The 15,489-nt window shown below is 42.9% G+C and overlaps 1 protein-coding gene across 1 annotated transcript in view; it reads left to right on the top strand.

Annotated features, from left to right (window-relative positions):
• fcgbp (Fc gamma binding protein) overlaps positions 1–14,919 on the top strand; it is a 15,530-nt gene extending 611 nt beyond the window's left edge. The window contains exons 3-23 of the mRNA XM_007559498.2: positions 224–1,474; positions 1,562–1,908; positions 2,010–2,586; positions 2,690–3,288; positions 3,393–3,960; positions 4,089–4,354; positions 4,871–5,212; positions 5,294–5,867; positions 5,966–6,165; positions 6,383–6,524; positions 7,560–7,888; positions 7,972–8,551; positions 8,647–9,245; positions 9,616–10,183; positions 10,509–11,107; positions 11,613–12,180; positions 12,263–12,462; positions 12,587–12,967; positions 13,088–13,374; positions 14,504–14,553; positions 14,649–14,919. Coding sequence (XP_007559560.1) covers positions 224–1,474; positions 1,562–1,908; positions 2,010–2,586; positions 2,690–3,288; positions 3,393–3,960; positions 4,089–4,354; positions 4,871–5,212; positions 5,294–5,867; positions 5,966–6,165; positions 6,383–6,524; positions 7,560–7,888; positions 7,972–8,551; positions 8,647–9,245; positions 9,616–10,183; positions 10,509–11,107; positions 11,613–12,180; positions 12,263–12,462; positions 12,587–12,967; positions 13,088–13,374; positions 14,504–14,513 — 8,987 coding nt within the window. The 3' untranslated portion in view covers positions 14,514–14,553; positions 14,649–14,919. The remainder of the gene's footprint in view (positions 1–223; positions 1,475–1,561; positions 1,909–2,009; positions 2,587–2,689; positions 3,289–3,392; positions 3,961–4,088; positions 4,355–4,870; positions 5,213–5,293; positions 5,868–5,965; positions 6,166–6,382; positions 6,525–7,559; positions 7,889–7,971; positions 8,552–8,646; positions 9,246–9,615; positions 10,184–10,508; positions 11,108–11,612; positions 12,181–12,262; positions 12,463–12,586; positions 12,968–13,087; positions 13,375–14,503; positions 14,554–14,648) is intronic.
• The last annotated feature ends 570 nt before the right edge of the window (positions 14,920–15,489 follow it).

Genomic DNA, 15,489 nt, shown 5'->3' with positions numbered 1-15,489 from the left:
TTACATATTTTCTTACATAACTGCCTCTCTGTGAATCCTTTGATCACTGTGGTACCAATAGTCTCATTAATTTCCTAATGCTTTTATCACATATTTTTTAACACACAAAAACCTGTGAAACTCAGTTGTGTGTAGCTCATTGTTTTTTGAAGCGACTTGAAAAATCTTTTGACGTTAAAGCGTTTCTCCATCTTTTCACCCATTTTCATCCCGTATCACTCAGGTCCATCTCATGCTCTGTGGACAGGAAGGGAGTTTGTCCTGTCATTTATGGAGAATTATGTAAAAGGCTATGACAGTCCTCGTTTTCAGCTGTACATTACAGCTGTTCAAGCCAACACCAAAGTGACCGTGCAGGTGCCTCTCTTGAAGTTCAAAGAGGAAAAGACCCTTAAAGCCGGGGAAAGGGTCACTGTCAGTGTCCCTACAGGTGTTGAGATGTACAACAGTGAAAAGTCCTACAAAACTGTTCAGGTTGACGCGTCGGCAGATGTGTCTGTAACCTCCTTCAACTGTAAGCACTACACAGCTGACACCTCTGTCATATATCCAACCACTGCGTGGGGGAAAGAATATTTCATCCTCACTCCTCCCAAAGGGTCCCACAGCACTAGCAAAGAGTTTGCTGTGACAAACGGCAAAGACAAAAACCGGGTGGAGATATTCCCTGAAGCGACAATCACCTTTCAGGGACGTGTCTTCAAAAAGGGCAAAAAGTTGGTTATAGATCTTGAGCCGTATGAGAGTGTTCAGCTTCAGAGCACATATGACCTGTCTGGTAGTCAGGTTTCTTCCCAGCGTCCTGTTGCCGTGTTCTCGGGACACACTTGCTACCTTCATTTCTCTAAATGCAACCACGTTTATGAGCAGCTTTTACCAGTGAGCAGTTGGGGAACCAGCTTCGTCTTGTCTTCTCTGAGCTTCCAGAAGAACTATGACTCTGTTTTTCTTCAGGCCTCCCAAGCCACCCAAGTCAGCATTAACGACGGTAAAGGCAAGAATGCCTTTAGTCTCTCCAGAGGCAAGACGAAGGAGATCAAATTAAAGCACCCTGAAACACTCTCCATTCAGTCTGATCATGGCATCCAGGTTCTGATGCTTTTTAACGGCAATACATATAGTTTTTTCCAAGTGTATGATCCGTTTTTAATGACAATCCTGCCCGTAGACCGCTTCTGCTCTTCTTATTCATTAGAAGCTCTTGAAAGTTTTGACAACAAAGCCCTTATTGTGACAGAAACCAGTGCAACAGCCAGACTTCAATTGGACAACAAAAATCTACCACTAGACGTACAATGGAAAAAGGTTGCTGGGACAGATTTTTCGTGGGCAGAGATGTCCTACAAACAAATCTCTGGCAACAGTGTCCACACCGTGTCCAGCTCTGGTTCTAGCTTTGGGCTCTATAGCATTGGAGTCAGTCAAATGAATGGCTATGGTTCTGTTGGACACTGTATAGAGGAAGGGAATTCAGGTAAGTTGCACAAACTAAAGCTGACCAGAAATCCTTTTTTCTCAAACATATCATATAAGTAATTGTAAATTTATTTTTTTTCTGTAGGCTCTTTATCGTGCAGTAGCATTACTTGTAGTCCCAATGAGGTCTGTGAAATGAGTGGCGGGTTTCCATTGTGTGTGACTAAACCAGTGACACCACAGCATAGTACCTGCTGGGCCATGGGAGATCCTCACTATCGTACTTTTGATGGACGGCGTTTTGACTTTATGGGTACCTGCACATATGTCATTGCTAAAAACTGTGAAAGTAACAGCAAACTCCCAGCCTTTGAAGTCCTTGCCCAGAATGAGAACAGAGGAAGCCGCAAAGTATCGTACGTTGGCCTGGTCATAGTTAAAGTCTATGATGTCACTATCGCAGTAGTTCGATCTGAAAAAGGTCGTGTTAGGGTAAGGGTTTTTTTTTTGTTTTGTTTTGTTTTTATCCATATTATAATGTGTCAGCTGTGTTTTGTTAAATTCATATAATTTGTATTTTTTTCATTGTGCAGATTGACAACACTTTGTGGTCCTTGCCTATAGTCTTGAACAACGGCAAACTGAATCTGTTTCAGTGTGGCCGCTCTGCAGTTATAGAGACTGACTTTGGCCTCTCTGTCCGTTATGACTGGGATCACAATCTTGTGGTCAATCTGTCCAGCAGCTTTGCTGGTAAAACCTGCGGACTCTGTGGTAATTTTAACGGCAGCCCCGCTGATGATTTCACCACCCCCTCTGGCGCTCAGGCAGGCGGGGCTGTGGCCTTTGGGAGCAGCTGGAAGGTTCCCGGATTGGAGCCTGATCCTAAGTGCTTAGATGATTGCATAGGTGGATGTGGCACCTGCAGCAGTTCCTTGATGAAGAAGTATGGGAGTGACTTGTATTGTGGACTCATTGAAAAACAAAATGGTCCATTTAGCAAGTGTCATCCAGTCATAGACCCACAAGCTTACCTGGAAAATTGTAAATTTGATTTATGCATGGGAGGTGGCCTTCGTCAACTCCTTTGCAAAGCTCTTGAGGCCTACACTGAAGCCTGTCAGGATGCTGGAATCCAGGTTGAAGATTGGAGGAAGATGGCAAAATGCCGTAAGTGCTTTCATGCAAAGTAAACAACAAAGTTTATTTGGATATTCACAATCCATTATTTAACTTAATCTAATGATGTTTACTCTGCTGTTTCTCCACACAGCTGCCAAATGTCCAGCGAACAGTCACTATGAGATCTGTGGAAACGCCTGCCCAGCTACTTGTTCTGACCCAACTGCACCCTCTAAATGCAAACGTCCTTGTGTGGAGACCTGCACCTGTGATAATGGCTTTGTTCTAAGTGGAGACGAGTGTGTGCCTGCCGCTAAGTGTGGCTGCACCTATGAGGGTCACTACATTCCTGCAGGCGAAGCATTCTGGGCTGACCAGAAATGCAAGCGATGGTGTAAATGTGTTCCTGGAAGCAGGCGTGTAGAGTGCCAGGATAAGGGCTGTGGACCAGGGCAGCAATGCAATTTGGTGAATGGGATAAGAAGATGTCAAGCATTGTCCCATAGTACCTGCCATGCCACCGGTGATCCCCATTATTTGACCTTTGATAAGAAGCGGTTTGATTTTCAGGGCACATGTGTGTACCAACTGGCTGCACTGTGCTCAAAAGACCCAGAGTTGGTTCCCTTTGAAGTGCTGGTGCAAAATGATCACAGAGGCAGCAAGGTGGTTTCCTATACTAAGTTAGTACAGATCAATGTCTACTCTACCAGCATTGTCATAACAAATACACACAAAGACTTGATTTTGGTAAGATATCCATAAAAATTATATGTGAGTTTTGATTCTACCTTTAAATTTTTTTTTTGTTTGTTTTATTGCACAAGAGTACAACTAAGCTTTCTCTCTTTTAGGTAAATAACGAGCTAGTTAACCTTCCTATTAACATCAATGATGGGCAGATATCTGTGCATAAAAGTGGATGGTATGCTGTTGTCACCACTGATTTTGGCCTAAAAGTCACTTTTAACTGGCAAAGTGCTGCATTTGTGACGTTGCCGAGCAACTACATGGGAGCTGTGTGTGGTCTTTGTGGCAACTACAATGGCAAACCCGAAGATGATCTAACCCCTAAGGATGGCAACACACCTGTCAAGCCGGCAGACTTTGGTACAAGCTGGAGAGTGGCCGAAATCCCAGGCTGTGTCGAGGGCTGTAAAGGGGTATGTCCCACTTGTGACATTACAGACAAGATTCAGTATGAGAAGAAAGATTTTTGTGGGATAATCCGAGACCCTGAAGGGCCGTTCCGAGAGTGTCATTCAAAGGTGGATCCAGCTGACTACTTTGAGGACTGTGTCTATGATGTGTGCCTGTATAAAGGCAGGAAGGACGTACTCTGTCAGGCTATTACATCATACACATCTGCCTGCCAAGAAGTGGGGGCTAAGGTTCACAGCTGGAGGACCAGTCAGTTCTGTGGTGAGAAATGCGTCAACAATAGAAATAACAATTGCATACTTTTCTGTGTACTTTTTTGCAATGACAACAGCGAATGATTTCTTTTTCTTTTTTTTATTTTTTTTTTGCCGTCTGTGCTTTGCTTGCAGCCGTGAAATGTCCCAAAAACAGCCACTATGAAATCTGTGCAACTGCGTGTCCTGCAACATGTGGCAGTCTTGCTCCTCCTCAGGGCTGTGAGGATGTCTGTGAGGAGGGTTGTGCCTGTGATGAAGATTACATCCTCAGTGGAAATCTCTGCGTCCCCTTCTCACAGTGTGGATGCGTCCACAACGACCGGTACTACAGAATAGGCGAGGTGTTTTACCCCAATGGGCAGTGTCAGCTAGAGTGCAAATGCACACAAGATGGCGAGGTAATGAATGACAGTAAATATCCTGTCCCTTGCAAAATTGTTCATATATACTTTTGTAACTGATTAAGAACCACAAACTATATTATCAAGATAAAGTCAAGATAAAGTAAAAAGAAATCTTGAGTCAATAATTTGTAGAACCACGTTTTGCTGCAATTGCAGCTGCAAGTATTTTAGTGCATGGATCTACCAGCTTTACGCATCCAGAGATTCAAACTTGCAGTTCGTTCTCTAATGTTCTCTAGTAATCCACCGAGGCCTTCACTAAATATCTGGATTCATACTGAATTCATTGGAACATATAATTAAGAGACTTCTAAAGGCAAAATGAGTAGGGGTTTGAGAGTAAAAGGAGATGAATGCAATTGCACATTATACTTTTTTAAATGTTCCCTTCTGAAAAAACAGAAAAAGAAAAAGAAAATCTAAAACCACATGAAATCTTTACCAAGGCACAATTAATTAATTTACCTTGCTGGATCTGCAAACACTGTTTCATGTGTGTCTTTCACTCAGGTTGAGTGCAAAAACTTCTCATGTGGCCCTAACGAGAAGTGTATGATAGAGAATGGAGTTCAAAAATGTCACCCAGTCGGTAAGGGTGTTTGCCGAGCTTCTGGTGATCCCCACTACCTTTCATTTGATGGGAGGAAATTTGATTTCCAAGGCACCTGCACATATACGCTGTCTAAAAGTTGTGGCGTGGAGGGGACCCACCTCAAGGCCTTTTCAGTTCAGGTGGAGAATGTGCAGTGGGACCGAATGAGGGGAAAGAAAAAAGTTTCCGTCACCAGGCTGGTTGCAGTGGAGGTCTATGGCTTCACCCTCATAATGAGAAACAAAATGTTTGGAGTATTGGTAAGTAATGATTTTTTATTATTATTATTATTTGAATGTATATTTTTTTCTACAATGTAATATAAATCCTGTGTATTTCAGGTAAATGGAGAGTTTAACAACCTCCCTGTCAATCTTAACGATGGAGCAGTTAAAGTTTATAAGGAGGGCAGAAATTATGTCATTGCAACAGATTTTGAACTGGTGGTCACATATGATCTGGTCTACCATGTGACGGTCACAGTACCGGGTAATTACCGTGGCAAAGTCTGCGGGCTATGCGGCAACTTCAACGGAGACAAAAACGATGACTTCCAGATGGCCAACCATCAAGTCACCAACAACGTCAACGTGTTTGGAACATCATGGAAAATCACCATTCCCAATGTAGTGTGTGAAAATGGCTGTGAGGGGGATAAATGCCCAAACTGCGATGCAGCTCACAAAGCTGTGTTTTCAAAGCCCAGTTACTGTGGTATCATTGCAGCAGCCAATGGACCTTTTGTAGCCTGCCACAGTAAAATTGACCCACAGCTGTACTTTGATGACTGTGTGTTTGATTTGTGTGCCTCCAACGGAGAAGGAAATGTGCTTTGTGACAGCGTAGCAGCCTATGCTTATAACTGTCACTTGGCAGGAGTGGATGTCAAAAACTGGAGAACTCCATCCTTCTGCCGTAGGTTTTCTTATTGTCATATTATTGCGTCCTACATAAAAAAAAATGTATTTTTTTTTTATCACAAGTTTTTAATTTTAACTGTTTTTCTTCTTTAGCCATGAAATGCTTTTCCAACAGTCACTATGAACTGTGTGCTGAAACCTGCTCTACTTCCTGCCCTGGCCTCACGGAAATCGTCGAGTGCCCCACCGGCTGCACAGAAGGCTGTGAATGTGACACCGGCTTCCTCTTCAACGGACAGACGTGTGTCAACGAAACTGAATGTGGCTGCTATGAAAACGGAAAAACATACAAAGTACAGTTCAGCAACTCTTTCAGTAAACCTGCATAAGACTATAATTTATGAAAATTAGCCTACATGTGAGGTCCATTTGCTTCACACAAAGGAGCAGGATTTTAGCTATTTATATTAAGATGTAATCTGCAAAAAAAGTTATTTTTTATCTGAAACTTGTTTTAATTTGCCCTTGAAGGGATTTAAATCCATTATTTTCTTTTTTTTTATTTATCAGCCTGGTGAAATCATATATGAAGAGGACTGTAACACAAAGTGCACCTGTAATCCTGCAACAGGCCTTGTCTGTGAAAAATATTCATGTCCTAAAGACACTAAATGCATGGTCAAGAACGGAATCCGGGCATGCCACAACACAGGTAAGATGCAAACACTACAACATATTTACTGACATTACCTAATGTGGTGAAGTGGGAAATAAAGTAACAATAATGTTTCATTTTAAAAATATATTTTCTATTTATTGGTTATTACACATTTATTCAGACCCCTGGGATATTTTGTATGTTGACATATTACAACCAGAAATGTTGATGTATGTAGTGGAGACATTATGTGACAGACATAATTGTTGAGTTCATGGAAAATGATGTTTTAAAAATATTGGGCTCTCCAATCTAGCATTCTCACTATAGTGGCAATACACAAGCCATTGTAATAAAAATATTAAATAAAGAAAAGACGAAAAGAGAAAAATAGAGCTTAGTCTGCAATTTAAAGGTGCTCTGATCCCATAGAACTAAAAGTGAACTGTTTAGTATACATTTAAAACATTGCATAATCTTAAACACACCATCCCCATGGTAAAACAAGATGATGACAGTATTATGCTGTGGGGATGGTTTTCTTCTGCATCTCGAGGAAGGCTGGTAAGAGTTAATGGAAGTATTGATGGTGCTTAATGCAAGTCAGTCATGAAGTACAACCTGTTAGAGCCTGCAAAAAAGTTAAGACTTTTGAAATGTTACCTCATTAAATCTCTCAGCACATTTTTTTTTCCCCTCTCGTCATACTTTCTCTGCATGAGTGTCTTTTTTTTTTAAGTTAAGACTAAGCTAACCCTACATATGGGTTAGCTTAGTCTAGTAAAAGTCTAGACTTGAATCCAATGAAAAATATTGTAAGATCTGAAAAATGATGTGTATAGGCAGTCTTTACCCAATCTGATTGAGCTTGAACCAAAGACGAAGTGATTGCTTTTCTTTCTAAATGCCCAAAGATGGTAGAGACATATCCTAAAAAATTTTTAGCATTGTAGGTGAAGGTTATGCCAACTTGTGGGACAAACTAGAACAGCAAGGTTGAGATCACAACGTAGCAAATATGTGAACAATTTCAAGGAGTATGAATACTTTTGAAAGCCACTGGAACTTAATCTCGATTGCCTCTTTCAGATCCCTGCAAAGATGCTAATTGTCGTGTCCAAGAATTATGTCGTGTTGAGAAGGGCGAGGCTCTCTGTGTCCCCAAGTTCACTGGCACCTGCTGGGCCTGGGGTGACCCGCACTACCACACCTTTGATGGGTACAACTTTGACTTCCAAGGAACCTGCAAATATGTTATCTCCAAAACCTGTGGGACTCTAGACGGTCTTGTTCCATTCTCTGTAAACGAAAGGAACGACAATCGAGGCAACACAGCGGTTTCTTATGTCAGGGAGGTCGATGTGCTTGTGTATGGGTATGCCATTACAATTCGAAAGAGCCAAGTTGGTCAAATTACGGTGAGATTTTAACCTCCTGACTGATTCACCTGCCTAGTTTCTCTGTGAGTGGTATGAGTATTATTCTGGTATTTGCTTTTCAGGTGGATGGTGAGCTGGTGAATCTTCCTGTTCAGCTGGGTGACGGTGAAGTGACTGTCTTTCAAAGAGGGAACACCGCTGAGCTACAGACAGATTTTGGTCTAGTTGTCACCTATGACTGGAACTGGTACATTGTCATCAAGCTTCCCAGCAGCTACTACGGCAGTGTCTGTGGCCTGTGTGGCAACTTCAATGGCAACAGTGGAGATGAGCTCCAGAACCGTACTGGCCAAGCTGTCTCTTCAGTGATTGAGTGGGGAAAGAGTTGGCAAACGCCTGATCAGGACAAGGACAATCCCTGCTGGGATACATGTGAGAAAAACTGCCCTACCTGCGACGATAACGACAAGAAACTCTACCAGACTCAGGCTTTCTGTGGGGCCCTAACAGCACAGACAAATAATGTGTTCCAGAAATGTAAAGATAAGTTAGACCCTCAGGCCTTCATGAACAGCTGCGTGTATGACATGTGTTTAAATAAAGGAGACAAAAAGATGCTGTGCCAGGCACTAGACTCCTATAATCAACAGTGTCGAGAAGATGGAATAATAATCAAGAACTGGAGAAAGACGTTTGGCTGTCGTAAGTTTAAAAATTCTTCTGCTGAAGATCGTGGTTAACTATTTAGCATCTTCTCATCCTTCTTCCTGTCATTGGAACATTTTATTTACATCCAGCCATGAACTGTCAAAGGCACAGCCACTACGAAGAATGTGCCAGCCCCTGTCAGCCGTCCTGCCCGTTCCCCGAGGAAAAGCAGATGTGCAGCGGCACGTGTGTGGAGGCCTGTGTGTGTGACACGGGTTATGTTCTCAGCGCTGGTGTGTGTGTGCCTGCCAAAACATGCGGATGCTCATATCAGGGCCGCTACTTCAAGCCGGGCCAGCAGTTCTGGGCTGATGAGACTTGCGGTCGCCTGTGTACGTGTGACACAACTCTGGGCATGGTGACGTGCAGTGACGCCTCCTGCTCTTCCAATGAGAAATGCACCGTAATCGATGGAGAGCGTGCCTGCAGGCCCGTCAGCTACGGCCAGTGTACAGCCTCGGGTGACCCACACTATCGTACCTTTGATGGTCGCAAGTACGACTTCCAGGGCACGTGCGAGTATCAGCTGGCTGGACTGTGCTCCCAGCACGCCGGGCTGGTGCCCTTTAATGTGACTGTGCAGAATGACAACCGGGGAAGCAAGGCAGTGTCCTACACCAAGACTGTCAAGATTTCCATTCATGGCGCCACTCTCATCATCAGCAAAGAGTACCCCTACAAGGTCTTGGTGAGTATTGATGAAGCGGTATGAATAATAAAGCATGTGGATATTGTATTAATAGCAATAGGAGTAATCTGCTTTTCTGCACATTTGTGGAGGGATAAGAATTAGGACACAGCTTTGCAGTCGTTTCACTGAAAATAAAAACCCATCTGATTCGAATGAGTGGATGATAATTTCCTTTGTATCTGTGCTAATTTCCTCATCCCTCATGCTCTACTGTATATATATTTAATCACATATTAAAAATTTAATCCAGACAGTCTTAATTAAACTAAGATTTAACTGCACATTAGAATAGATCAGCGAGGTGTGCAGAATTATTAAATGTATAATCTCCTAAAAATACCCCCCACCCCCATTCTCTGCTCTTCAGCTGAATGGGCAGCTTGCTTCGCTGCCTCTGGATTACAATAATGAGCTGACTGTGTTTCAAAGTGGCCGTACAGCCGTATTGGAGACAGTGGCTGGTATCACCGTGAGCTTTGACTGGAGAAGCACGGTGACCATCTCTCTGCCCAGCACCTACCAGGGCGTGGTTTGCGGTCTGTGTGGCAACTACAACGGCAAGGCTCAGGACGACCTGTCCATGCCTAGTGGACAGACCGCCCCTGATGGGACCAGGCTCGGGGAGAGCTGGCAGGTGGGCCTCACACCTGGCTGCTCATCTGTCTGCCAAGGGCCGTGGTGCCAGGCCTGCTCAGACTCACAGAAGAAAGTCTATGAAGCTGCCGAGTACTGTGGTATCATTGCTGATAAAGCAGGGCCCTTCAGAGAGTGTCACAGTCATGTGGACCCCACTCCTTACCTGGAGGACTGTGTTTATGATGTTTGTCAGTACCATGGTCATCAAGGCTCAGTTTGTGATGCAGTGGAGGTGTATGTGTCTGAGTGTCAGAGCAGAGGAATCACAATCCACTCCTGGAGAACAAATAAGTTCTGCCGTAAGTTTGACGTTAACGTTTTTTCTTCTTCTATATTAGGGTATATATATATATTTTTTTGTACAACATTTCCTGTCCACTTGCGTAGAGGCTTGTAGCTCACCATGATTAAATTAATTTCCGAGACTAAAATTGAGAAATATTTGAAATAGCCTGGGAGAACGCAAGTTAGCGCAAGGTAGCCAAAACAGTGGACAAGGTTACTGTGTTTTACATGTGTTTCATACTTTCAAGATTTTTACATACAATATGAAACATGCACTTTAAGCATTGTTTCAAGTATGTATGTCACTTTTATTCTGGGTGTTTTTCTTCTGTCCTGCAGCAATGAAGTGCCCTGCTAACAGCCATTACACCCTATGTGCCACGGGTTGCCCAACCACCTGTGCTAGCTTAACCTCTTTCGCCACCTGCCACAGGCGCTGTGCAGAAGCCTGTGAGTGTGACCAAGGCTATCTGCTAAGCGGGGAGACTTGTGTGCCAGTGGGAGAGTGTGGATGCTCTTATGGTGGTCAGTACTACAAGAAAGGCGAGGCGTTTTACCCTGAAGACAAGTGCATGGAGAAGTGCACCTGTGGAGAGAATGGGGCTGTAACCTGCCAGGAGGAGAAGTGCCGTAAAGGAGAAGTCTGTAAGCTCCTAAACGGTGTGAAAGGATGCCATCCCGAGGGTGAAGCAAAGTGCGTTGCTTCCGGTGACCCTCATTACACTTCCTTTGATGGTCGGAGGTTTGACTTCCAGGGTACCTGCATCTATGTGCTGGCGAAAGTTTGCGATGATGACAAAGGTCAGCTCACACCATTCACTGTCACCCAGGGCAACGAGAAGTACGGAAATGGAAAAGTGGCTGTAACCAATTCAGTTGCAGTGACAGTCTATGGTTATGTGATATACATTCAGCAGCGCCTGCCATGGAAAGTCATTGTGAGTTTGAGCATTTTATCCGGTTTGCATTTGTTTGCACTTGCTACAAAGTTTGTTAAAGATACTTTTTCTCTGGTTTTATTAAACTCTGTCCACATTTTCTCTGAGATTCCAAGGGAAAGTGTTGCAATGTTGATGAAAAAATATAACTTTAATGATACCAAAACTCAGAAGAAAAAAGTTCAGGAGCATCTCTTTTGCTCAAAATGTACTTGGGCAAAAGAGTCAATTTTAAATTAATTTCATAAACAATATTTGAAATACAAACACGTTATTGTGATGTCCTGTACAGAAAAACAGAGTAAATGTTCAAAAATCTTTTTCTTTTTGTTAAGCTTCTTTTTTTTCATTTTTATTTTTTTTTAGTTTGCTTTTGGACAGGATTTTCAAGTGTAGCAGAAAACTTATCTTCTACAAATATAAAATGTTTATGAGGACAGGACTTTAGCCTTTTCAGCACAGTCTTCGCAGTGATCACAATGTTTTCTCTAACTTGTGTGTACAGGTGAATGACGAATTGCTTAACCTGCCTCTCTCACTGGAAGAAGGCAGCCTGACGGTCACTCAGGAAGGTCGCAATATAGTGATCCGAACAGCGTTTGGGCTCAAAGTCCTCTATGACACCGTGTACTATGTTGAGGTGGTCGTTCCCTCTACATACCAGGGTAGGATGTGTGGTCTGTGCGGCAACTACAACAACAAAGGTGGTGATGATTTTATGCTTCCTGGTGGGAAACAAACCAGTGACGTCACTGCCTTTGGGGAGGCTTGGGTGGTGGACCTTCCTGGATACATCTGCGGCGGCTGTGGAGGCCAATGTCCTTCGTGTGAACCAGCGAAGGCTGCTTTGTATGGAAAACCAGACTCCTGCGGCATCATCAGTGCACCTAATGGGCCTTTCAAAGCCTGCCACAGCAAAGTCGATCCTGCCTCATATGTGTCTAATTGTGTGTTCGATGTCTGTGCAACTGATGGCAACAAGGATACGCTGTGCGACGGCATACAGGCCTACGCACTGGCCTGCCAGGGTGCAGGAATTCAAATCCAGCCATGGAGAAGCTCCTCTTTCTGTCGTAGGTCACACAGCAGCATTTTACCTGCCTGTCCGAGCTACCTACAATTTGTTATTAAAAGGCACATTTTGTTTTCTTGCAGCTGTTTCCTGCCCTCCACACAGTCACTACGAAGTGTGTGCGGACACCTGCAAAGGGACATGCGCCAGCTTCCTTCAGCAAGTCACTTGCTCTGAAAGCTGCTTTGAAGGATGCCAGTGTGATGCGGGCTTTGTTTCTGATGGCGTTCAATGTGTTCCACTTGAAAACTGTGGGTGTGTGCACAACAACAAGTACCTGATGGTAAACTTTGAGAGAGACTTAACATCTGCTAAATCTGGCGGACAAGAAATTACTCGTACATTTTATTTTTGTGCCAAAGCTCGCAGTGGAATTGGGATTTTACTATCCCTAAACTGTGTTTCAGGTGGGTCAAACTGTAGTGGACAAAGACTGCAGCTCCAAATGTGAGTGCCAGGCCTCCGGGAAGGTTGCATGTGAAAAGCTGCTCTGCACCAGTGGAGAGGTCTGCGCCGTGAGAGACGGGGTCAGAGGTTGTCATGTCATACAGGGCCACTGCAACATCAGTCCGGCTGGAGAGCTGAGCTCCTTTGATGGCATGTCTGGAAAAATAGTAGCACAAGGGGCTTTTGACTTGGCATCTCTTTGCAACGAGACCAGTAATCGATGGTTCCGTGTGGTTGTGGATGTGAGGCTTTGCAGAAAGAATGCGCCTCTCGCTGTTGCCACTTTGTATGTGTTTTTTAAAGACACTACTGTAGTAGTGAACAATGAGCATGTAACCTGGGTGAGGAGTTTAAACCATGAACCTTTTAAAGCAGAAACAATTTTGAGGATCTTTCTTTTAGTTTTTTTTTTTTTTTTACATCTTTTCCTCTTATTTTTTCCTATTCATTATATTCTCCAGGTAAATGGCCGAAAGGTGTCCCTGCCCAGCAAAGTGACAAATGAGTTGTCAGTCCAAATCTCAAACAGGAGTGTGGTTATTAAGGGGCCCTCAGGCGTGCAGGTCATCTATTCTATGTCACAGAAGGTCACTGTCACTGTTGATGGTAACCTGTCTGGCGAAATTTGTGGTGCCTGCGGCAACTACAACAATAACTCCAAAGATGACATGAAGACAGCAGATGGGAAAATTACAAGTGATTTCTCAGCTGTGATTGGCTCTTGGAGTGCCGACGACTTCTCTAGGTGGTGAGTATTTTAAACATTCTGCAACATTTTTGTGGCAAAAATGTTGTAATATCTGCAGTCCTTTCAGACAGCGCCTTGCAAAAAGGTATTTTTTTACTCTTGCCACTGCTATTTCATTGGGATTTCATGAGATGAAACAGCACAAGTGAATGCAAAATTTCAAAGCATAACTGAAAAGCGGGTAAAGATATTCTTCAACTGCTGTGAAAAGCAATGCTTCAACGTATTTGGAAGGGTTACGAAAAACAAATGCAACTCACACTTTTCAGTTTTTTTATTTGTATGTCCACTTCGTAATGTTAGTCCATCAATAAAATCCCTAAATAACACACTGAGAACTTGAGGCTGTCACATGAGAAAATCCAAAAGGAAAAAAGTTCAAGGAGGAAATACATTTACAAGTCGCAACATGTTGCATGTTTACATCACAGTGCTTCTCACGCCGGCTCTTGTGTTTTGAACAAAATAACTTCACCTTCTCGTTCATTGTCTTTAACCTCTTTAGTTAAGGCGTGCGATGCAATTTTTCCGCTCTATTATCCAAACTTTCAACTTAATTTGACCGGTGAAATAATCAAGCAGAGATCGGCGAGAGAAGGGGACGATGCTACAACTATTCAACCGCTTACTCTCTTAACAGCATGAACTAAACAAGGACTCCACAGAGCCCCTTTTAAAGGAATGAGTGTGTGGTTTTTAATTGCATTTGGCTCAATTTAATTAAGAAATGCTAGAGAATCCCCTATGGTAATTACTGATTAAAAAGCAGGTGAGGCTGACAGGCATAGCCATCAAAAGCTACCAAGCTTGCAATCCAATCTCTGCTTGTCATCCAAGGACACTTAAGACTCATCTGGGTGCAATATTAATTTGAGAACTTGTCTTTAGTTTAGTGTCCTAGCCTCAAGTTAGACCATCGGAGTCCCCCCGCCCCCCACTTCCTCTTCTTTAGTTATTTCACCTTGAGAAACACAAGAAAATAACCCTAAGTAGTAGCACTTGCTCTTACATATGTGCACGGGAGAATTGAATTCTCAGAAGAACTGCTTGTAGTCTCTGCTGTGCTTGAGTGGAAATAAATTCCCTTCCTCCAATGCCACTTTGACTGCAATTTTCTTTTCTGCTGCAGTGGCCTGTAGAGAAGCTGCTTCTGTGTTGATAGAGGCCACTGGTACACAGGTAAATTATGAACCCATTTCCTGTGGAAAAATGTGAATGAATAAAACAGTTGTACAGTGTGACGTATATGCGTGTGTTTTTTCTCTCTTATACAGGAAGAAGAGAGGTTTCTTTGTTTGCAGCCCTGATTGCCATACTTCACCGCTTCCTCCTGATTGTCATTGCAGTTTGTGTTGTTTCCTGGGGATTTGGTTCTCTATTGTTCTCTTTGCTGTTATTGAACCAAATGGCTTACTCTTGTCCAACATCTCCATCTAGTGGAAGGGAAAAAAAAAGAAACACTACACCTGATTTGGTATACTTCCCCCAATCTTTTGCAAATGTGTATTCCTACCTGATCACTGAATAAATATATACCTGATTACAGTTTGTACGCAAGTTATTTGTTTGATGTATTTAAAACATGCCGTATACAAACACAGAAATGACATTGTGCTTTGTAAAAGTAATCACATCCTGTAACCCTTTTCAAATTTTGTCACGTTAAATCCATGACTAGCAAATTAATAGTGAACATATGAAATGGGAAGAAAATGAGAGAAGCTGGAAACTTTGGTCTGCATTTGAAATCAATTCATTTACTCTTATACTCCTAAAATATTATAAAGACATAACCAATTGGCTTAAGAAATTACTTGATTAGTAATTGCCAACTCTTCATATCACCCCGAACACACCATTCACATGATGACAGCAACATCATTTCCTAAACATGATTTCCTAAACATGACTGGAGAAGATGGGCAGAGGATGACATTAAACACAGGGAAACATGTTATTGGCTATTGGCTGCAAAACGACTCAACCAGGGCAATGGTTCATCCTCCATCAGGACAAACGTCTTAAGCAAACATCCACGAGTACAGCTGAACAATTTTGGTGAAATCATTTTCATGTGTATGAACTGTCCAGTCAAAAGTCCAGACCTAAATCCAA

The sequence above is a fragment of the Poecilia formosa genome, unplaced genomic scaffold (genome assembly GCF_000485575.1).
Source record: "Poecilia formosa unplaced genomic scaffold, Poecilia_formosa-5.1.2 Scaffold105, whole genome shotgun sequence".
Classification (NCBI taxonomy): domain Eukaryota; kingdom Metazoa; phylum Chordata; class Actinopteri; order Cyprinodontiformes; family Poeciliidae; genus Poecilia; species Poecilia formosa.
This window is presented reverse-complemented; position numbering and strand designations above follow the sequence as displayed.